This window comes from Agelaius tricolor, unplaced genomic scaffold (assembly GCF_023055355.1).
Source record: "Agelaius tricolor isolate 1412-34295 unplaced genomic scaffold, bAgeTri1.0.p SCAF_24, whole genome shotgun sequence".
Lineage (NCBI taxonomy): Eukaryota > Metazoa > Chordata > Aves > Passeriformes > Icteridae > Agelaius > Agelaius tricolor.
The window spans coordinates 4,720,867-4,745,695 of record NW_027269284.1 but is presented as its reverse complement, the minus strand read 5'-3'; the positions used below and the strand labels follow the sequence as shown (position 1 = coordinate 4,745,695).

Genomic DNA, 24,829 nt, shown 5'->3' with positions numbered 1-24,829 from the left:
ATCACTCAAACAACAACTTCAGAAAAAGCTGTGTTAAGATTTAAATGACTACTCATACTCTCCACAGCAACACAACCTTCAGTATAATTTAGTTCTATGGAAGTGAAAAAGAAATGCACTAATGAACAGTTGCAAATGAAGAGGTCAATTTAGTCTTCTGTATTAATCTATTCATTTGTTAAAACTTCCCCTGTGATGAACACACAGCAAATGCAGGCATCATGTCAGGCAGTGATTGCTCTTACACAACTCAGGGAGAAGGCAAACACAAGGAGTTACAAGGTAAGACCACAGGAGCAGCTGGGAAAGAAGAGATCAGTGTATTTCCACAGTGGGAAACAGTGAAAGAGGCATCACTTGGCAGGAGCAGGAAGCCTGGAGAACAGCACAGACACACTGCCTACTTGAAAACAAGTGCAGGAAGCAAAAATCAGGTACAGGTGAAGAGGGGGACAGTGCAGGTGGTTGTGATGGCAGTAACAGGAATTGGGACCACAATCCAATTCCTCTGCTCCTATACAAGGGCAGGAATAAAAGGCTGCTGGAGTAACAGTTTCTTCAAGGGTATGTATGAAGTGCACTAACATTGAAGGGAGACACAAATTAAGAAAATAATGGCATAGGTGGTGACAATAGAGCAACACCACAATTACTAAAGACGTGTTAAAGTAGGGCACAAATTAACAGTGAAGGGTTTCCTTACTCTCTGCTCGTAAAAGAACATTGTCTGAAGATCATTAAGCTACTATTAAGTGTTATAATGTTACTCACATGAACAGGATTAGAGAGAAACTAAAGAGAGTAACTGACAGAAGGTCCTACTCAAAGGCAGCTGCAGAGCTACTTATTGGGGAAAAATGCAAAAACAGACAGCCAAACCACAGACTCATCAACAGAAGAGCCAGAAATGTTTCTGTCTACAGAATAAACACAGTGCCCATGGTGTACAGTCAAGCTTTCACATGAGAGCATCTTCCATAGCCCCAGCATAGCACAGACCTTTTAGTCCTGCCTGGTTGTTTTTGAAGGATCCCAGGATCTTAGTGTCTGTCAGAAGAGCATGGTCTTTGTAAAACATTAGAGAGGATACTGGTACTTTTGTTAATTAGTTCTAGTGATGAATTCATGTTCTAAACTTATGTCCAACTTCAATTTTTCTGACTAGATTACAAAACTCCTTGGTATTTGACCTCTGCTCTCACACATACCCAAAGTACCTACCCATAAGATTTTTCCAGTCATCCTTTCCCTCCATCCAGTTTTTCCAATAACTCTCTAAAATGTGGTCACCAAAACTATCCATATCCTGGCACTGGCTGCTCCAGAGCCAAGCACAAAGCAGTGTTTCATCCACCTCCTTTCACTCAAGGACACAAGCTGCTTGGAAGAGCCTCAGAGTTGGAGCAAGCACTGAGGCTGGTTATTAGCAATCTGTTTTCCCAATGCATCCTCTGCTCCTGCCTCAGCAATTTTTGTAGCTCAGCAAATGGCTGCACCTTTACCCATCAGCATGTTATACCATGCTAAGTACAGTAATAAATGACTACACTACAGTAGTGTGACAAAGCCTCTAGAGCTTAAGATGCATCATTGGGCAGAAAAAAAAGTGCTTCATTTTCTGTCATAGCCTCTTCAAGCAGAGGAGAGGCACCCATTGCTTTGTGGAGCACAAGCCCTGCAGCTTTTGTCCATGCAGGATCAGTCTGTCTTAGCAGCTACACACATTCTCTAACAAAACATCATCCTGTTATCTAATGTAGCAGTAAAAGCAAGTGTTAAATGTGAGGTAAGATTTATACTTTGAAGCAATGTCTGGCAGGAAGAAAGGACAGTAAGAAGAGGCATAACTAAACCCAAACCTTTCTACTCTTGGGTAATTTCCAGGTGATAACACCATTCCCCATTTAGATCAAATTTAAATTCAAGAATTTTTCTTGCATCACCAGCCTTCCAGAGTAAGTATTTTGTAATAAATTAGCTCAGTCATGATACACTACAGGTAACCCACTTTGTCTAAACAGACTGAAAAAACCAAGATGTTGAACATCACAGCACAGTTCATGTTGTTGGCTTTTGAAGTGTCAAATGATTCATAATGAGGAAGTTTGTTATCTGCTTCGATCTTGACTATTCCACATTTACATAATTCTAATTCCTCAAGATGCTTCTTGAGACAAACTGCAGATGTAAGGCTGTGCAGGAATTGCAGCACTTTGAAATTCAGATGAACACACCCAGACATTCATTACACCCATCTACTCAAAGTTGCCATGCCTACACTAGGTACAGCCAAAACACATTTAAAGGCGTTTTCAAGCAGCTCTCTATAGCCTGGTGCTGCAGGTAACTCCAAGCAGCACAAGCTAAAATCCTGGCACCTTTAAATCAGCTATGCCAGTTTAGGAGTTCCTTCATACAGAGTTTTCCTGTAACATCCCTAGTGTGGGAACAGCAAGTCACAGGAGAGGGACACAAATAGCTTCTGGCAAAAGACACCTTTTACCATTCAGCCTGCATCTGGAAAGTCAGCTTGGCTATGTTCTGCATGACAGCAAAGTAAATAATACATTCAAGCATTATGATGAATATTATTTACCTATTTGAAATTGAACTGTTATGAATATAAATGTGTTCTGATTAATTACTTTAATACATACGTGTGTGTTTGCCTACAAGCCATTCTCAGACTATGCATCTTAACAAGGAGGATAAAGGTACATCTGTATGATTGTTAAAAATGTGTTTATTCAGCTTTTAACTTTAGAGTTAAGACTTCATACTGCTCCTTTTTGTGATTCTCAAATGTGCAGGTTATTTTCCATCTCCCATTTTCTGAGAGAGTTATCAAATGGAAGCAGCTATTCAGGGAATGGATTACTTCAAAAAGAGCAGCTTCAGGAAGATTTTGCCCTGTAGCAGACAGAAATCCTTAGCAGCATTCCACTGAGGTGTCAGCTGAAGGATCCATATCACAGTGCTGAGGAACACTTTTCTAAAGCAAGGCAAGAACATTCAGCTTTGGGGTTGAAAATAGGAACACTGATATAGAATAGGAAAAAGAAGAGATCAGATACTTGGTCAAAAGCCATGAAGCTTGACTTTAAGAATTCAAGTTTCTTTTATACCACAGGACATCAAATAAGATTTCACAGCTTTCTGTAACAAAATTAAGAGAGTGGAACACGCTTGAATTTGTAGCAGGTACTTTTTCTAGTTAGGCTAATCCCTCCAGAAACAGTTTTACAAAAACTGAAGCTGCAATGATGCAGTAAAAAAGACTAACTGGACCAAATGGGAGGGAGAGAAGAATGGAAGATAATCAGTTTTTCTGATGATTACTATTCCTTATTTAAACAAAATTAATTTTTTAAAATAAATGTATTTACTACTTTGAAAGACAAATACTTTTAGAATGGCTTTTCAGTATCTGCCCTGTTTTGACATTCTCCAGTGAATAACCATTACCACAGATGTAGAAGTTCAGCTCAGGAAGGAAACCACTGACAATAACTGGAGACCTGAACTCCCACTTCAAGAAAATGATTATCTTTTTGGGCCTGTGTCAATTGTCAATACTTGAAGTGTCAAGAAGCCCTTCTAATACCAATCAGTGTTGACAATGGTCATATGTCTAGACCAAACTCCTCAAGTCAACGGAATACTCATTTCCCCCCCACCCCTCAGCTCTCAAAAGCAAAAAGCACACTGTGGTATGAATGCAAAGGGCTAATTAAGTTTCTTGAGGGATGATGCATGTACTTAATTACTGATCTAAGAACACTAATTGGCAGAATTTTAATTGATATATGCAATCCCTGATTTAAGGTGAAATTCACAAGTTTTAAGCTATTTAAGAGTTTTTTCAACTCAAGCATTTAACTGCCCACATTACAGTGTCACTGCCCACCCTGCCCAGGGTGCAGTAACTCTTCTGTTCCTCAGTGGATTACAGATTTTTGAAAAATTTGCTCCCTGCCCCAACACACCAAGAATTAGGTTGAATTTATGCTATCCTTTACAGAAAAAACATTGCCACTTGTACAGCTTTTGTACAGCTTGAGCAGTAAGGCAAGGAGATACATTCTTTTACTAAAATAAGCTAAGCAGAGATGGAAAGAGGATTTACAGCATATGATAAGGGAGACTGGAAGCTTCAGAATCTGGGCTTGTTTTCAATCCTACAGGCAAAAATCACTACAGCTATACATAATTAAGCAAAGAATGTAAAGACACTTTACATGTTTATTTTTTCTTCCTAGCCTATTAAGGAAAGGGCTGGAAAAACAAATACAATTTTAAACCCCACCACCTCCAGAAACAGTACACTAAGTACCACATACATTGCTTAATTATAAAATTTATCTACAAACAGAAACCAACTTCCTACTGGAACACCCCTCTTCCTAAACTAAATTTGCATATCAATTAATGGCACAGGAATGAGATAGCAGTATAGCAGAACATGAAATAACAAAATTGAAGTTAACAGACAACCTTGCCAGCTAGCTGAAAATATGAATCTGCAGATGAAAATAGACATTTTTATATTGATGTGGCATTATACTGCAATAATGACCTTATTTTGATTCCATTTATTCTAATAAGCCTATACTGATGAGTTTTATTCATATGCAACAAAAAAACCCATAACATCTAGTTTGTATCTTCAATCCAAACTGTTTTTCACATCATTATGGAGCCAGAAGACATCAAGAAAACAGACCACAATAGAATGCCCCTACCCCATATTTACTTTGGCACAAACATTTCTGTCTTTGACTGTCAGCTTTTATTTTAATCTTAGACACATTCTGGTTTACTTTCCTAAGCAGCACTACTTTTCTTTAAAGGCATATAACAAATATTTAATGTTTGGAATTTATTTCTTATATTGCCATAACTTTATGCTGTATAAATGCCTTATGCCCAAAGTTATTCCTTACTTGAGCAAGTTCTTAACTCTGATATTTAAAACTTCCCTATAATTTTTTACACCCAGCATTGCTTTCCATTCTGTTTGCTTCCTAGTTTATAATAATGGTTTTTAAGCACTTATCTTCTATTACAAGATTTTATAGCCTATCATTCCTATGGAGGTAATTAATTTAGAAAATAGCCTAAATTTGTCACAGACCATCAAAAACTACTAGAATTGTACACTATGGCACACAGTTAATCTTTGCCAATAGCACAGAGCAGACAGTTTGCTCAAACATTGGGATGATTTAATGGTTTCCCTGTGGTCACTGAAGCAGAATCCTTTCTGACCCGCTTCACCCATGAAGCACCTTGGCAGCTCTGCAGGTCTCTCCCATTCAGGAGCCACACAAGAAACTTCAATCAGGCAAGCTGAGACTTGCTCCCAAGACTGGTCCAACAGCTACTGGAAAGTGTTTAACTGGGATCCCCAAGCTACAACTGAACTGGAAAAAGCTGCTTCCTTCAGCCTTCCCAAAGAGCAGCAAAGGGCACCTCAGCCATTTGTCCCACAAGCAGAGGAACAGAATCACAGAATGGTTGAGGCTCAGATCTCTGGAACTTTTGTAGTCTTCCTGCTCAAAGCAGGCTCACCCCTAACAGGTTACTTGGGATCTTTCCCATTGCAGTCTGGTTTTGAGCATCTCCAAGTACAGGGAGACTCCACAAGTCCTTGTGTCTGCTGGGGAGCCCAGAAGTGGGCACAGCACTCCACTGGGTCTAACCAGTGCTGAGCAGAGAGGCTGGATGACCTCCCTTCTGCTGCTGCTGCTGATCCCAGGGCAACCCAGAGTGCTGTTCAATTGTCTTTGCTACAAGAGAACATCACTGGGCCATGCTTAACTTGTGCACCAGCCTCACCTCTGCCTGCTGGACAAGCTGAACAATAACAGTACTTTTTTTCAGGCTCTTACTTGGGGTATAATGTCTACCCAGTGGTAACAAAATCACGACAAGAGTGGTGGTGGGGACATTAATCAAAATGCCAGGTGAGACCACAGTAAACAAAGATTACTTGGGATGAGAGAATAAAATGGTATTTTGTAAGCATTAGAGAACATTTCAATGCTCACATCCTTTAGCAAGAAAGGAACAAAAAGAAACAAAGCTGCTGTCTTCCTAAACCAACAAAACCACAAATTCTGTGTAACAAACAAGTCCCAGTATCATACTCTGTAAAAGCTGTTCACAAAGAAGATTGCCATACAGTCAGACCAAGTGCAAAGCAGGGAAACTGAGGGAAGCCTTATCTTCATTAAGCCAAAACAAACCATAACACCCACTAAAATGCATCATTTGAGCGAACTAGAACAAAAAAGGCCTCAGTGCATTCAACACGCAACTATGTTCTGTGTTATTACTCTGATGTTATGCAAATTAGAAGAGTTAGGCTTGCACGCAGAAGGTAAATAATCTTATTTAAAACTTGCTTTTTAACACAAAAATTTCTATTGAACAAACAGAATGAAAAGCTTTAAGTATGATGCTTTTACCACAGGGTCTTGCAGTATGTCATGAAGACTTCCATGCTCATGTCCAAACCAAAGCTGAGCATTACTTAATCAGGCATAACACAGCTTGCTAGGAAAGTGGAAATATTTCCATAGTGCTTTTTCAGCAGACCTAGTAGGTGCAGTAACGTGATGATTCAGCAGAGATGAGCTCCTGCTCAAAACAGAGGGAAACATCTACCAGAAGTGGGAGAGCTGCTGACCAGTCAAGCTGCAGTTATCCCAGCTAATTGCCTTGGGTATTTCTGACTCACATGCACAGGCTACTTCACTAGTGAGGCACAACAGCCTCTTCAGTTGATTTTTTCAGGACTATTTCCTATTAATACTTTGTAACCCACTTCCCCTCTCAGTTCTATTCAGCCTCTACAGGCTATTTCCTATTTGGCATTTACTGAAATTGCTGCTGGCTGAACAGGATTAGACAGTAAAGCAGCCAAGGAATAAGAGACACATGACAAATAGGTCCCTGTTACACGACAAAGAACAAGTTCATATGCTCTAATTTGACATCAGGAAAAAAATATCTTATTTCCCCAACAAAATGAGAGATGTGTTCAACTATTCTGCCTAAGAAAGGTAAAGTACGTAAGTCATGTAAGAGAATTCAATTTTCAGCATCTTTATAAGAGTAAGATTTTAACTAGAAGAGTTGCATACCTTCTGGAATCAGGAATATCAAAACAAGATTCAAGAATCACTCAGGATCAAATAGCAAAGGCTACCTAAAATCTGCAAGACATGATTTCTCTAGACAAAAAGCAAATTGTTTAAAAATCAGTTTTCATGTCCTCATGGTTGTCAGAGGACCACAATCAGGATTCATTGGTCTGCATAAAGTAGCTACACCAAAGTACACAAACTGCAAACACTTCATAACCCACTGTGAGCCCAAGCAAAACCAAATAGCAAACCTGTGAAAAGGAAAGCAACAATCACAAAATGGTGGAACAAGCAAACCAGCAAAATGTTCTTAGAATCATGTATCAAAATTTCTTTTCCCAAGTAAAAGCCAGCCTTCCTCTCAGTGCACTAAACAGTGGGATGATACAATAGAACAGTTGTTCCTGCAATCAGCAAATGCTGTTCTGCTCAGTCTGGTCACCTACACGTATCAGCTGAGTGGGCCTAGACAGATGGGAAGCTCCACCACCTGCTTAATCAGCAGCCTAAAGGCCTCTAACAAGATATTTTGTATGATAGTTGAGAATTAATCTGAGTTTTAACAGAGAAAGGTGTTTATCTAAAAGCATTTAATTTGTGACTAAAAATGATGCCTTTAATTTTGACTTATTTAATACATTAAAACACAATTTATGCCAAGTAAGGAGAACAAACTCAAGCCTAAAAAGATTAACAGATAAACACTAGCCAGGAAAGCACACCAATACATAAAAATAACTGCTATGAGGTTAAGCAGCTTGTTCTCATTTTCCAACTTCCTCTCTAGTACCATTTTGGGAGCAAGTGAGTCCCCAGTGGCACCCACCTCGATGCCACTTTGTCTGGCCAGTTTCACCGCTGTGTTGTAGTAGCCACAGCGCAGGAGGTGCTCCACCATCATGCGATCCATGCGCTTCTTCTTCCACATGTTGGCAGCGGCCGGCTGGTCACTGCTGTGCTCCTTCAGGTGCTCAATCCTGCGCTTGCACAGCTTGGCACTCTCATCTTCAGCCTGGATGGACTCCACGGCCTGAGAAGGAAAGCCAACAGTAAAGCTATGTCTTCTCAAGCTCATTTTAAAGCAAAAGACAGTAATTGTTTGTAAGCATTCTTTAGATGTTATACAGCTACTCCCAGTAGTGTCTCTTTTGTTTAGAAATATTTCCTATGGCAGTGCATAAGCTTCTGCATGGCTGGTCCAGTTCTGAGATATTCTTGCACAGAAGTAAGTTTTGATCTATTTGACATTATGAATATATACATTTTTCTGCTTAATTTGCAGTTTATCCAAAACCAGAAATGTATCAACTATGGCAGCAACTGCTGTAATAGCCTGCAAAGAGCTTTGTGAAGATTTGCAGTTATCTGATCCAAACAGGTGAAAAGCAAAATTTCCACCTCTAACCTATGCATGGCTTCTTCCTCCAGCAGCTGTCCTGCTGGATTAGTTCTACTCAGGAGTGATGCAGAGTAAACCCACATTACTTCTAATACACTGGAGCCATTTTAATCAGTCATGCAATAATGGAAATTATACAAATGGTTGGCCTCTCGGCACCTGTAATTCAAGGACCTAAAAGCAGTTTCTCAAAATCATCAGTTTTGTTAAATTGGTATTATTTTATATAACTCTGCTACTGTGGGAACATGCATCCCTTGTTAAGGAGCTTTACTTAGGAAAACACATTTGTCCAGAGGAACTAGATTGATGATTTTAAACCAACATATTGGCATACCCAGCAAAAAAAAACACCCACCAATCCTTCAAGGTACTGCCACAATATTTTTAATTAAAACCAAAACACTCAGCTCAGTTGCTTTCCTTCAACCTTAGAGCCATCATTCCAAGCCAGCTGACTCGGTACACAGCATGTGACAACTCTGGGCCAGGTCAGGCTACAGAACTCCAGAAAGCTGGCAGAACTTGAATGTGCCTGCTAAGGTAAAGGCAAACCAGCAGAGGATGGTCAGTACCCATCTGCAATTTATCACTGGTGATGCAACTGCAAGTTAGGCTGCCCTGTGGTGACTTTAAACTTGCTGGCTTGTGTTGGAATGACTGCACAGCTCTGGCAGCTGGAAGAACCTGGCAGGGTTTTGGCAGCCCACTCTGCACTCCATGCTGACATAGAACCTTTCCAGAACTCAAACTGTAGTATCATCCATGGTACAGCTCCAGCTCTGGAAGCACAGGTTGGCTCTAATTGCATTTACCATGCCTGCCCATAGACTTCTTCTGGAAGGATCACTATTTGAAAAGCAAAGTGAAATCAGAGAAAACTTGAAAGGAAAGCTCACTGAGCTTATTCCCCTCTTCCCCCAATTAAGCCTGACTCTGATCTGGCCCTTGATACCAAATTCAAGTATCTAAAACACTAGTCACTAAACAAGAGTCTCTTAACATCCATGTAAACATCTGTAGCATAAGTTATTTTTATTACTGAAGTTGGAGTTACTTGTGTTGCTGACTTTAGCTTTATTTTTTAACAGAGTTTGGTGACAAGTACTTTGTTTCAGTTAGAAACTGGGTCTCTTCCTATTCAGCAGGCAAATACTAACTCAAGACAAAACACACTTTCACTTTTTAGATAACTGCAGTATTATCAGATGTGAAGGCAACCTTGAGAAATATTCTGAATACAAGTAAGAACTCAAGGCAGCCAGGCACAAAGGTTAGACCCCTTCTGCTTCAAAAGGGCTCTTCTTATATGGCTTTGTATCTGGACCTATACAGCTCTTGCAGGTTTTTTGATCCTTCTAGTAGGTTCAGAAAGGCTGCAGATTCTTTTCAAAAACCTCTGAAGCAAGTCTATCTGGACTTGCCCTGCTGGATGTTAACAGAACTTGAGGGAACAAGCACATTAAACAGGATACAAAAGGGAAAACACAAAGGTCTAGGTTTCCCTAGGATCATTTTCAGAACCTAAGAAACCTGCTGTGTTTTAAAGCTCTCTTTTAAGAGTGAGCAAGGCATTAAATAAAGGAACCATCCAATTCTATTATGGCCATCTCAGCAGTTCATGAGATCCTTGTCTAAACACAGGAGGCAACAGAGATCCCACATGGGTCTAAAGGCTCTAAAGAAAACAATAATTTTGTTTGGGGCAGAGATTATAGAGAAGACAGTTGGGAGTTGAGGGTTTGGAGCAGAAACAAGACCTTTGTATTTCAGAGGACTTTTACTGTTAAGTAATTTTTTTTGGCCTTTTGTTCTTTCTGAGTAGCTATAAGATTCCCCAGAGTCTTTCAGGCAGTCAAAAACAAATGAGCAATTAAACTAAAATGGAGCTGTGCAACCAAAACACTCAGCAATGCCTTCAGACACACCCCCACAGTCAGCAAAGCTTTAACAAGTAAATTACTTTTACTCCTCCACATCATTACTACACACCTACCAGCAACATACAACACCTCTGTCAGAAATAGCTCCTATTTTTCTGTAAGTAACAGAGAAGTGAAGAAAACACATCCTTTAAGACCTCTTTAAGTCTCACAAGCCAAGGATGAAAAGAGCAATTAATTTATCAAGTCTTTTGCAGAACAGCTTTTCAACACCTAGCCAAGTTGTTCAAGCAGAAAACCCCAAATCAACACATATGACAGCGTTATTTTCATGTTGCAAACCTCCAAGGTATTTTGATGCTTCACATAGTACTGTCACAAGATTTATATCTGTTGGTTATTTCATTGAAGTTTCAGTGAAATGACTCTGCTTTTATGTTTCATCTATTTATTTTTGGAGAAGCGCTGCTCTCAAGTCAGGCGACAGAGCTATTTCCATTTTTCTGCAAGACTTGTTTCAAGTAAGTGTTCTGATGACTCTAGGGATGAGTAATATTCCCATCCAAAATAAGGATGGTTTATACTTCTTTTTCTGAGAACATATACATCTTTTTCTAAGAAAGATGTGGTAAAAGCATGAAAGGCTGGTTGTATTTTGTTCAAACTTAACAGCTAGAAGCAGGTTATCCTGCCAAATTTTGTTTAAAAAGCTCTTAATATTCCCTACGAATCTTTCAAATGGCAAGTTGAGTGTTTATAAAACATTTTCAAGTAACAATCCAGGCCAACTTGCACTTTCTTCTGCAGAGAAGTCTCAACACTGCATACAACTATTCCTGCACTGGGGGTTTCCCATTTTTCAGCTTCATCTTCTACCTGTTTTGCTATTCCAGTGATGAATTTATTCAATTACACAAACCTTTCCATTAGACACGCAGGAATTGTACAAATCAATTCATTTTGCTACTATTTCTTTTCTGTTAGTAAAGAAAGTCCTTTTCAGGACTACAAATATCTATTAATCTTACCTCTCAACAGAAGTTTGTTTTGTTATATTTAGACAAGGACCACCAAATCGTGTTTCTTAAGCACAGTGAAGCAAAGTTTCAGTGTGCATTCCGAGGCTTTTGAAGATTCAGTAATGCCTGGTGTCTTGAAAAGAAAATCCAAGCCAACAGCACAGCAGTGAAGGTGGAAGAGCACTCACCTTGCGTTTCAGAACGCTGAGTTTTTCAACAACTCCATCCAGGAGACTGACAACAGAATCCACAGCAGGACAACTGCTGAGTGTCTTCTCCAGCTCCGCCACCACCATGGTCACGTGGCTGGTCTCCCGGTCAATGTTCTTCTGGGCAGCTCGGAAGCGTTTGTTCAGTGTTTCATATGGCACCTGAGGCAGAAACAGCAAAGTCATTAGGATTTCTGTATTTAAAAAGTCAGCTCCTCTAGAGCTTACAAAGACTGATCATTTCATCTGGTGCAGCCCAAAGAGTAGGTCGGCTCCAGGGGACTAGAGGTCATTGATTGAACTTGAGTTCCCATACTAAACCACTTATTTAAGGAGCAAGGAGCTCACACTTCAAAGATTGTGAAAAAACAACGGGAAAAATGCTGCAGTTTCTTGTCTGATACCAGGTTCACCTATCCTGCTTTGGCTGTAGGAAGCACTGATGGAAACAATCCAGGGACAACAGAATATGAAGACAAATTTGTACCTACGAAAGGAAAGCTACAAATTAAACCACAACTAAGAGATCACCCTTCAGACCCTGACTTTCTAATTTTACATTTCTTCTCTTCACTAATTCATTAAAAAAGAGAAGGTTACCTTTGAGAGAAAGCATGTATAATGCATATTGGCTACTGAAAAAATTATACATAGTTCACCAACAGTTATTCAGGAAATCCAACAAGTCTCCTACATACCTCTACCCATGAAAGACTACTTAGGAAGTAATACTCAAAAGTAGTATATACTTTGTATATACAAGAACTATAAGGAATTCCAAAAGAAACCGTATGTAAATTAATTGATAAAAGCCTACAATGTATGATTAAACTGAAATTTAATTTCCTCTAATTTAATTTCCTCTAATTTCCTTCCTCAAACAAACTCCATTCCTGATTAAGAGATTTGCCAGTCTTGGAGGTCTCCTGTCCTACTTGTCGCACACCTTTGTGGAAAGCTGGATCAAACCTGCTACTGATGGCCATTAGTAGCCATGGTCCATGCTCCTATGGATGGGAGCAGTCTACAGCCTGGGGAATGATTTGGGGAAAGCTTACAGGATGTGTTAAGCTTCAACTAGACTTCCCCTACAGTGGCAGCAAAAGCAATTTAGACAGGAAGTTCTTTTACTTCACAAAACCAGGAATTTTTAAAAACATTCCAGTGCTATACACTTAATTCAGCCATATTGTTAACCTTTAAAAAGTCCATGAGAAGTTCTTTCAGGTAGTTATGATAATCTTGATTGCTTTTCCATTAATCAAAGGCATAATTTAGATAGCAATCAGATTATCCATGTTAAAGGTAAAACAGGAAGCACAAATCAGTGCTCTGTTTGGTACATATCACGTATATGTTTGATTACAAATCTTTCAAGCATGTAACTTCTAATCAATTATATCAAGGGCTCAGTTTTCCTCTTTCTAATTATCTGCATGCAAGGAAGTATCCCCAGGGGCCACACCCCTTCTGGGCTCTATCAAAGAGGTTCCTACAGCACCAGTGCAATTCTCTATCAGAGAACACTCTGGTTCAGAGGAAGGAAGATGAGCCAAAGCATTTGCTTTCCAAGACTTTGCATTGCCTATAAGAGGTTGTGCTTCTTTGTAGTAGTAATAAAAGACAAGGATAATCCTGATAAGATATGAAAGGGCTCCTCTTGTCAAGACTGAAATGATCTATTTAATGGTTCCTGGTATCTCAAACTAAACCTAAACAAATGACAGGACAAGACTCTACCAGAGAAGGCACCAAGCCAAAACAATTCTTTTCTTTATACATTTTGCCCTAAAATCCCAGCAGTACACCCACCCAAAACTCAAGCCACATAAACCATGACAAATAATGGGCTTCAACACCTACTTAGTTGCCTATGTAACAACATTCCATCTCCAACCCTCTTTTCTGTTTTCTATTTACACAAAAAATATGAAATATTTTAAAGACCCACAGATAAAATGGATGTTCTAGGAGGCCATTATTTTGACATCTCATGTTTTTGAACATGGAAACTTATTTCCAACTCTAACACCTGATGCCAGACAGCATTAAGACAACTTCTTCCCTTCCTTTTGCCCCACTGCATCTTTCTTACTGTTCACCAAAAAATATTTTTGCAAGTATTTTGCTAATCAGCTTTCCATGCCACACTGAAAATCTGCATCAATAAAGACTTTCACAAGCTACTATTAATTTGAGGTACCTTTTTTAGTACAGAAAGTGCTTTTGTTAAATGTTGAGCAGTCAGCTGGACACAGATCTAGTCAGTTGGGAAAAAAGCCTGTGTTTAATCTCCCTTTTGCCTAGTTCCTTATCTGCACTCAAGAGCAGTAACAGCACCCATTTCCTGTGCTGTCTCTTCAGCATGCAGAGTTCTGGCACAGTTTGTGTTCATATGACATTTAGAACAATTGAACTTTCAATTTCAGCTGGTAACACTATATATCATTTAGAATGTCTAGGTGCAATAGGTCTTCTCTTATCTTTTTTTTCCCCTACCATAAAAACAATCTGAATGTCTTCTGTGGAAGAGACTGAGTGGAAATGTTTCCACTATATACTCTGAAAGTAAATAAAAGTAAACATATTGAGAAACATAATTTAGTGTGTCATACCAAGGGAAATTAAAGGTACAATGAAATCATTTGCATAACTGGAGCTGACAGTAAATATACTTTACCAGAGATTTTCGTAATTTGCACAGGCAGTTGTTTCTTATTACAGAGCCAGCAGTTTTCATGAGAATATTTGTGAATCATATCTAGGTACAGATTTTACACTTACTTTACAGAGACAGAGTCTGTGAATGCCAAATTTTAGAACTACATTCCTTACAAAGCAGGATTTTATCTTGGATTTGCATCTTGATCTGCTGGTTCTTTTATTACTCCTACAGCTCCAACGTGCCAGAAGACCCAGCACTGGCTTGCTTTACCTCAGAACCCTTCACAAGTTACAGGCACTGTACCAACAGGAGCATTTCTTTCCACCAATAATGAAAGTTAATGAAAGGAGAACATATAAGAAAGTGTTCTGGACAATGCAATTTTAAACATTTTTAATTATAGTTCACTTGATTTTCAGGTACCATTGTTAGCATACTGTGCACACCAAAGTTTTCAGACTATGAGACAGAGGCAAGATTTCTATCTCATTAATTGCCATAAACCTATTAGAGACTTGGAATCTTTCCTGCCAGAACCATTCTGTGACCAAACTTGGATTACACATCATTATTTAGAGACAAGAGTGACCTACAGAACCCAGCCTAGAGAAGCATTACCTTAAGGAAAAAAGAATTAATCAGCTACTAGAAAATTTGAAATAAAGCAGCAAGTACTGACCAGAATGTGTTCTGCATAAGCACAATACCAACTTGTCCTACTCGTTAGAGCTTGAAAAGCCACACCCAGTTGGCTCATATGGTGAGCATACAAGAGGATACAAAGGAGAGTTGTAAAATATTAGTGGGCAGCACATTTAAATCCAGTGGCACTAAACAGATTCTGCTCCTTTTGTTCATCAGCTTCCACAGCTGCAGACACATTATTCAACCTAAGCATGTACTAAACCAGGTCAAACTTAAACCTAGTGAAAAGGAATTTGACTGAAGTTAGATCAACCTACACAAGGGGTAAAATTCCAGTAACACAAGTTTTTCCAAGATCAGAATTCTGCTGTGATGTGAAGGAAAGTCTGCTTGGCTGGAGGCTTCTGCAACTGTAGCGTGACCGTTTCCAGGTGCTAAACACTAACAAAAAAGCAGAGACAAGCGATTAACCTGATCCAAATATTTTCTTCATTTCAGGAGTTACTTCACATTGTTTTCAGAAAGCCAAAAAAGTGGTGTGCTGTCCCAGAACATGCTCCAACAACCTCCAGCTGTGGAGACAAGACTTAGAAGAGGATTGTTCTGGGTGTACAAGCTTGAACTGGTGGAAGAGGAGGAAGGACTGCCAGGAGAGCTACACGTTGATCGCTCAGTTGAGAGCAAGGAGTAGAAAACTGCAGAGCTAAGGATGTCAGGGGCAGTTTTTCAGTGCACACTTGGGAACTCAGCTGTGAAGTTTACTACCTGGCCTTCAGCCCAAACACAGTCCTCTTCCTGCCCATGAATGCAAATAAGGTACCAAAGCAAGGCAGAGTTCTCAAATCACAAAGTGGCTAAAACTATTCAAACTGGGCAACTGTAGGCAATCTTTCTTTTCATAAGCCATATCAAATGTAACTTGAAATACCCTTAAAGCAAAGTGAATTTAAATGTATTTTCATAAAAATAAATTTTTCAGCAAGCCATTCACTTACTAAATGATTCCATTTTCTTGAGTTTTTTGAAAACACATTAAAAATAGAAAAAAAACCCAGCCAGTATTAAATGCTTGCATATGTTGCAACCTGATGTTTTGCAAACTGTATGCACTTCTCAAGTGTTAATTATCAGGCAGCAAATAAATATTTAAAGAAATATAAATAATTTTAAGCCAACTGCATACAGGAGTACATCAAAACAAGTGTGAGCAGCTGGTGAAGGGAGGCAATCTTGCCCCTCTACTCTGCTCTTCTGTAGCCCCACCTGCAATGCTGCACTCAGCTCAATACCAGAAGGATCTGAACCTGCTGCAGCAAGTCCAGAGGAGGCCACCAAGGGGCTCAGAGGGCTGGAGCTCCTCTGCTGTGGGAACAGGCTGAGACAGCTGGGGGTGTCCTGCCTGGAGAACAGAAGGCTCTGGGAAGACCTTATGGCACCTTCCAGTACCTAAAGGGGCTACAAGAGAGCTGGAGAGGGATGGAGTGACAGGACAAGGGGCAATGGCTTCAAAATGGCAGAGGCAGGGTTAGATGAGATATGAGGAAGAGATGCTCAACTGTGAGGGTGGTAAGGCCCTGACAAAGGTTATCCAGAGAAGCTATGGATGACCCCTCCCTGGAAGTGTTCCCAGGTTGGATGGGGCTTTCAGCAACCTGGTCTAATGAACATGGCAAGGAGGCTGGAATTAAATTATCTCCAAGTTCCCATCAAAGTAAACCCTTCTATGATTCTAAAGCAGCTAATCCTTTACACAGTGCCCTACAATGCATATTGCTTTTTCACTCATTATCAAGATTTTACTGAGATTCATTTTTCTTCTCAAGGTTTTTGAATTTATCTACGTGTGCACACTTTGTACTCTCTCCATAAATGGAATATATAGAAACAGCTGCTGAACACACTCCTACCTCAGCTCTTGCTTATCTCTACAGACTCACAAAAAATGCCTTTAGAAAACCTGTGATAAGAGCATAGCATCTATATAGCCTTTAAAAATCTGAAAAGGGAGAGGAGAATGCACACCATTTTCCCCTCATAGAAGTTTATTAATTATAGTGACCAAAGCTTAAAAAGTTCAATGGCATTTTTGTTGTTGGAAGTCAGACATCCAGACTGGACTTATGCTCATTGTAGCACCTTGAATTCTATTAAGCAGCTTCATGGCATTTTGAGAATGTGGTGAAGTTTTAGCCTGTTGCACACCTGCAGCTTCTACAACAGACAGAGTCACTCACTGAGCACCTGGGGTTTGCAAACAAATTGAATACAGACAGTGCTGAAGGGCTCTCTGCTTGGGATAGAGAATAACATAGCAAAACAAACATGAACTGTGGAGAGAACCTCTTTGCAGAGGTGTTGTACTTGTCCAGCCACAAAAGCCTTCTGAGTTACAGCTAGAAATGCAGCTCTCATTACTATCACAGCCAGCATAGACATCCACTTAATTCAGCTAGACATCAAATAAGTAATTGCAATTACCAGGGCCTTGTAGACACCAGCAGCTTAAGGAAGATGAAAAGCATCTACAGAATTAAGTTTGTGACCCAACTACCAAGGACAACAGGGTCTTATTTCTAAATGCCTTCTCTGTCTATACTGGTAAGGTCTTCTCCTAAGCCTTCCTGATGAGGTATGAGCAACTGAGTCTGGGGAGAGAGGTACTATTCACTCGTGTAGGAAGTCCAAAGCAAGCTGAAGATAGACAGGTACATAAGAGCAGAAGGGAGGAAAGGAGAGAGCTCTTGGATGACACTGCAAACCTGCTACCATTGCTGGAATGCCACGGTGAACAAGAAAAGTTGTCCGTGACTGAAAAGAGCAAGTTTTGTGCCTCTACTCCAAAAAGAGAGCCTGGAAGATCACAAAACCTACAGGCTGGTCTGCATCATCTCAGCTCTTGTGAAAGTTACAGAAAAAACAAAAAAAACCCACAAACAAACAACAACAACAACAACAAAAACAACAAAAAACCCCAAGCATTTTCAATCTTATAGAGGTGACTAGGAACAACCAGCCCAGATTTGTCATATGCAAATCAAGCTGACAACATTGTTTGCTTTCAGTGATGAACTGTCTCTCAGTGGCAGGAGCACACTGGCAGCCCTTCATGCCAATAGCAGTGAGGTTTCTGACATTGTCTCACTTGTGGCCAAACAGGAGACATGGACTCAATGGCTGAACACAAGATGGGTTAGGGACTGACTAGTCAGGCTCTAAGAATAATGGTCAGTGGTCCCAAAGCTTCCTGCTGGCCAATTACAAGTACTGCTTGTCTGCAGGATGTTATCAACTCCAACAAACATGTCATCTTCAACCATCTGCACTACAGAACACACAGAGGGCAAACTGGTGGAGTGCTTGATAAAAGGGTGTCAGAGCTGCCATTCAGAAAAAATTACAAACTGGAGAAATACACCAAGAACTTTATGCAACGTAATCAAGGCAAACACCAGGGCCCAATATCAGGCACAAAACCACTCCAGCCTTTAGTACTGGTTGTGGAGTAACTGCCTAGGACCACCAGTGCAAGAAAAGACACAGAGGTCCTGATGGACAGCAGGTGGAACATGAATCAGCAACAGGCTCTCATGGCAGTGAAGGTTAACCCCATCCCAGGCTGCATTAGCAAGACTAAAGGCAGTGGGTTGAGAGGAGTGATTGTTAACGCTCAGCACTCATGCAGACTCATCTGGAATACTGAGTCTGGTTTTCAGGTCACTCTCCTCCCCCCACTAAAAAAGAGATGCTGACAACCTGGAGAGAGTCCAGAAGGCTGCCACCATGACAGTGAGCTGGCTGCAGGATTAAAAAAACAAATGTCCAAGAGAAGCTGAGAGGGGCAGGCTTGCTTCCGCTGCTGCAGAAGGGAAGGCTCCGGGAGCTGGAAGCGGCACAATCTGATAAAAGCTTTCTACCACCCAAAGGTGAAGGTCACAGATAAGAGCCAGCCAGACCTTCCGGAGTTACAGAGCAAAAAGGAAGGAGGCTGAGTTGACAAGTGTCACTAGAGAAAATTCCAGCTGGACATAAAAAAAATATTTCAATCAGAACACTTGGTAAGCACTGGAAGAGCAGCCCAGAAAGGTGACGGAATCTCCACCCTCAAAAACTTTCAGAACTTGGCAGGACTCTGAGCAACTCAGATTAGCTTTGAAGTTAGCCAAGGTTCGAGCAGAAGCCTGAATTTAACAGTCTGCAGAAGTACTCTCCTACCTTAATTTAATGAATTCATCTTTGCTAACTTGGACATCAAATACATTTCCATATGAAGATCTGAATGACCATACCAGATAAGACCAAAAACCCCTCTCTGTCACTGTCTTTTCTCTGATGGTATCCAGAAAGAGGATGGCACTTGAAAAAAGGCAAGAACAAAGTTACTAATCCCAAAGTCTCACTGGACTCCTTGAGCCAGAGATGGGAATTTAATAATGGGAATTTAACACCACAGGGTGTTTCTCACTCATGAACTCTGGTTGCTGTTGACCTGAGTTTTAGCACTGCAACATCCTGTTGTGAGATATTTCACAGGCTCACAACTATGTGAAGAAATACTCTTTGGTTTTGACTTTTCAACTGACTTGAAACCCTTTTGTTCTTGTTTTGGAAGCAAAGAAGGGAACTCTCTCCTTCTCCTACATACTTCTCACGTATCTTGAGATTGGAAAGACTCTTTGAACCACTCCTTGAAGACAGACATTCATCTCTCTAATCATTCTCACCCTTCTGTAGCCATTTTCCAGTTCTACTACACCCTTTCTCAGGATGAGAGAAGGGAGAAATTAAGAGTAACTCATACTACTTGAGAGAAGAAGAAACCATGGATTTTAACTGCTGTGTACAGTTCCCTTCCCAACACTTCTGTCCTGTGTTTGTTAACATTAACCTGACCACTCACACAAAACATTCACCATTAGCCCTGAGATCCCACTCAGCAATGATGATCACTTCCAACTCAGTTATTTTATATATATATATATATATAAAAAAGACTATGATTAATTTTCTTTTCACCATACCTAAAAACTGTATCACACTGCACTTATCTATACTGAATTTAATATATTTTAACACCCATTCAGTCTCACTATTTTTTCTCTAATGGTTCACACTTCGGCTACATCTGTAATACCTCAATTATCTTAGCATCATCAAGGAAACTGCTTCATCTCAGCACTTACATTTTCTTCCAGGCTGTTCAAAGAGCTGAATATCACCAGGATGCCAGCAGAATCCTAACACCAATCTTCCTCCATTAGAACAGCTGGCTACTAAATCTTGATGTTTGTTTTTTATCTTGCCCAGTTCCTTATCTGCATAAGGACTTCAGTCTTTCTTGCAAGAGTTCCTGGTAAGGCTTATCTCCAGAAAACATTCAGTAATATGAATAAACTATCAACCAAGTCCACCTCACTGCCCACTTCAGTTTTTTAAGAACAACTCCAATATCTTTACATGGAATGCACTTTTAAAAAGTCACATTAACTGATGTACATTATTCCATATTGGATTAGTCAGGATACTATTTCTGCATCAATAAGCAATTGGCTGGAAGGGAAAAATCAATTACATATATTAAAAATCTCACTAAAATTTTACTTGAAGTAGAAGCATGGAAACAGTCTTCTACATTGCCTTTCTTCCACAGCTATCCAACAAAATTCCCAGACTACTTGAGCATTTATCAGAGAATTAAGAGGAGGACTCAACACAGGAGAAAGATTTCTCCCAAAACAAAAAAGCTTTTTATAACAAGTGTTAAATGCTGCATTTCTCCTCCTTTGGAGGTGTAGGATGTTAGGCCAAAGTCTAATGGCCACTGTGCAAAATTCCAAATACCACCTTGATGCTGCCCACAAGTTTTTCTACCTTGGTAGTGGTACAGACCAATACTGAAAGACTGAATTACACATTTGTTTCATGACTGAAGTTCTGAAAAAAATCAAAGCCTTTATTCTCCTCCAAATCTTTAGCCTTACATTAGACTTTCAGCACACCAGTTCTCACACTTCAACACCGGCCAAATTCCTTCTTTACTTATATAGATTCAACCCTAAGGAGCTCCAAATAAAAATGGAAACTACAACACAATCACTTTCAGATCACAAGATTATTCAAAATGTTTCTAGCCCACAGTAACTGCATGGATGAAACTAGTTCAGATGCAGCAGAAAAAAGTAAAACCCAGTTTGTATAGCTATCATTTGGTTGCTGGGAATTACAGAGTAAAAGTGAGACTTCAAAAAAGTCAGTTGAAGGAAGAAGTTGAAGGAAGAAGTATTTGGTTATATAAGTACAATCATTAACTATTCTCCAAGACTCCTGTAAACAGGAATTTTCAAAGTTTCTAAAAACTCATTTTCATAGAAAACAGTAGAGACAACAGAAACAAGCATCACTTACACAGGTTTGCAGTTCTGTAAAGAACACCCATTTTCTTGCTGTATTTGATATAAAGTAGTTAATTGGGTCTAACTGGTACAAATTCTTACAGAGGGAACTTTAACTATATATCCTGACTTGACAGATGTCTGTGTGCATCCTCAGTGTTAAAGTATCTTGGCTGAAAGTAACTCCTTCCCACATAAAATGTGATTTTTTTAAAAAAACATAAAAACCTACATTGTGTATCTTTTCAAATTAACTCAGTCATGAGCAGGAGGGAATTAAAAATGGATTTGTAAAAATCTTACCAAATACATGAAGTCACAAAATTAGGGGGCAGAAAAAAAGTGTTTCAGGAAATATAAAAAGAGTCCTACCCGATTCGGTGGGGGGAACCATTACAGAACTATGCTCTCCTTTCAAGGGGCAGAAAAATGATCTGCTTCCCCTCCTCAACTGTGTTAGCTTACAACACCTGAAAAGCACCAGAGATTTGGATGAATGAATCTACAGGTGTCCAAGACAATTCTGTTGAAGACTTTGAGATATAAATAAGCTTTTTTCAAATGCCCCTACATGAAATTTAGCCTGGCCAGACAGCTAGGGAAAACAAGAGAGGTGCAGTGATGAAATTGCCTTTCAAAAAACTAAAAGCAAAGAGAACTTAGCACCACTTTAGGCAAGAACAAGGAAATATAGGAACATGTAAGAAAAATTAAGCACCTCCTGAAGAGTTTTAATAAATAGTGTCAAGAGAAAAACAAAACCTCACAAGGAACACCTTCAAGCATTCAGCTGTTTTCTTGAGACTAAATTAGAACACCATGCTCACTGCTTCAACAAAACAGAAAAGTAGAGGACATCTATTACATATGATGCAAAAGAAAAATGAGGCAGGGTACAATAAACTACTGAAACTGTTCCCTCAAAGAAATAACAATAAAGAACTTCCTTGCAGAATTACTGAAATTCTGTGTTTTTATGTAGTTCATTTTTTCCTCAATGATTCTTGGATTACTTCAGACCAGAGTCAGCATCATTATTTGTCACTGGACTTATCCAAAATGTAAATGACATCAGCACCTCTTCAGTGAGCTCTTATAAATTCCTTAAAATAGTAATAGTTTTTCCTTGTTCTAGGCAAAACAAGAAAAGGAAAATAAAGTTAAAAGAGTAGTAGTATATTTGAGGAATAGATGGCTTAAAATAATGTCTAGATTTAGGTTAATTAGGTAAAAGCATTAAAATAAAATCTTGAAGAGATATAGAGACAAATTAAGTAATTTCATAAGCCTAAAAGCAGTTGGAGGTAATTTGGATTATTAAAAAGCAATTCTTTTTAAAAACAGTTTCCATGTTTTGGAAGGGTAAAGCCTAGTAGCTTGCCTTAGTTACAAAGAAGTCAGTTTTACAACTCAGGAAGACAGTACTGTGCATTCCAGAGCAGCTGTGTCTCAAAAGAAACCATCATTATATTATTCAAAGCTGCTACTTCAATACAGGAGAGAATGAACAGCAAAAATTCTTGGGCTATCCATCTGCTACACATATACTTAGTCAACAGAAGCAATCACACTCCTTCAGAATATTATCCTGTTACACCAACTGCAAGAAACTTATTTCTGAATACATTATCAACATTATCAACATTTTGAACAAGGCTTCCTACAAGCAAATGAAGTGCTTTACAAAGCAATTTTACAGTTACAGAAAATTGTCTTACATCCCTATAGAAGGAGGTTGACAGCCATTTTAGAGGCCTGTCTAGAACAAGCCTGAGGACATCAGAGGCTTTTCCAAGGCACTTGTTTATAGCTGCCACCCTGGACTTACAGCTCAAAATAAATGCTTCTGCTTTTCTTACTTAATAAGAGTACTAACAAGAACCTAAGCATTGTTCCCTGGCCAAAGCTAAGGTCACTCAGCAGTTTTGTGTCCTGAGCAAGTCCTTCCATTTGTTTTGATCCTTCTCTCTTCTCCAAATATTTGTTCATTTTAATCACAGCACCACCTCTTTACCTCTTTAAATGAAAGAGGTTGTTGTCCTTCTGTGTGTTTGCACAGTCCAGACACCATGATACTGCTAGAGATCCCATTTCCAATCAAATTGCTCCCAAAACAACCTATTCCAGCCAAAGTGACAGCATTTCTTGTAAGACAACTACGCATTATTGATTCAAATTAGCAGACCCATGTTAGAATATATGAATGACCAAAGTCCTACTCAATGTATTATCTGTTTTATTTTCATGTCCACTGATTTACAAGTCCAGTTAATCCACAGAGCTCTTAAAAAAGCTGAAATAAATCAAAAGAACTTGTGAAGTAGTTAAATTACTGACTATCAAAAGTATCTTAAAAACTGCTTTATTTAAATCAAATGTCACATATTGTAAGTAATTGATTTACTTTGGCATATTTCACATTCTGAGTTAGCAAATACTTCCCACATAGTGAATCTTCAGGCTGTAGGTTGTGGGAGGCCAAGTGCACAATTCTGGCAGCTTTTTGACTTAACCAGGACTGATGGATGCTGTCAGTGTGCCCTTACAGCAAATCTGCCAGAACAGTACCTCCCTAACCCTGTGAGCCTGAAAGGTACTTACTCTTCTGCTGATTCTACAGGAGCTACTGATTTGAACGACAGTGGGAAGATGCTTGGGGAGCACACCAAGTAAAGCACTTTCCTCCTATTACAGTAGCTAGGAAATGTTTGGAGCTCATCTTTACTTATTTCCCAGCTCTTGAAAAACACTCACTATGCTAAGACTCAAATCTTGTCTTTTGTTAACATTTAAGATCCCAATGTGCTAGCTACCACACAAACATACTATTCCTACACCAAACATACACAAAGGAAACTCACAAGACCACAGGCCACTGTCCTGTGAAAACACTACAAATCAAGTATGGTGCAACCAGCAATTGCAGCATCAGCTAAGTGTTCACTTGGAAGATACTAGCAGGACATCTTCTGTGAGATGTTTGAGAATAGCTTTCTTCAAGTATTTTCCTACAGGCACAATGGGGTACTAATAACCAAGCAACAGCTCTAGGTCACCACCACACTGTTACTGACTTCTACTGTGTTTCCTTCCTTCATTAATCACTTAAAAATATTTTTATAGTGAGTGGGCAGGGGTGAAAAAGAAACCAATGAGCCAATTTCTTCAGCTACTGCACAACGTCAAACTTCTTACAAAGCCCCAGTGTTCGCTTTTTCTTAAAAGAGTGTTTTTAGACCAGAGTGTAGTGCAGGAAAGCAACAGCAGTAGGAAAGATTTCACACTTGTTTGCTGACACACACACACACCATGTGTCAAAACAGGAAGTGCATTATTCAGCAGCACAGGAACGCTCGGCATGGACATTGAACACACTTGGTGAGTCAGAGCACCCAGGTTGAAGATGGATTTAGTGTGAGATAAGTGTTCATGATGAGTTAGTGCAGAGCTGTCACCAACATCCAGGCTT

The 24,829-nt window shown here is 39.5% G+C and overlaps 1 protein-coding gene across 3 annotated transcripts in view; it reads right to left on the bottom strand.

Moving 5' to 3' along the window:
• Positions 1-24,829, bottom strand: part of MAEA (macrophage erythroblast attacher, E3 ubiquitin ligase) — a 49,515-nt gene that overhangs the window by 19,972 nt on the left and 4,714 nt on the right. Inside the window, exons 1-3 of one of the 3 annotated variants that reach the window (XM_071447452.1) lie at positions 20,152-20,265; positions 11,641-11,823; positions 7,942-8,181 (exon numbers count right to left, since the gene is read on the bottom strand). In XM_071447452.1, coding sequence (XP_071303553.1) covers positions 7,942-8,181; positions 11,641-11,748 — 348 coding nt within the window. In that variant the 5' untranslated portion in view covers positions 11,749-11,823; positions 20,152-20,265. Of the gene's footprint in view, positions 1-7,941; positions 8,182-11,640; positions 11,824-20,151; positions 20,266-24,829 lie in introns of those variants that run through there. The other 2 variants (XM_071447450.1, XM_071447451.1) reach the window with 2 other exon arrangements.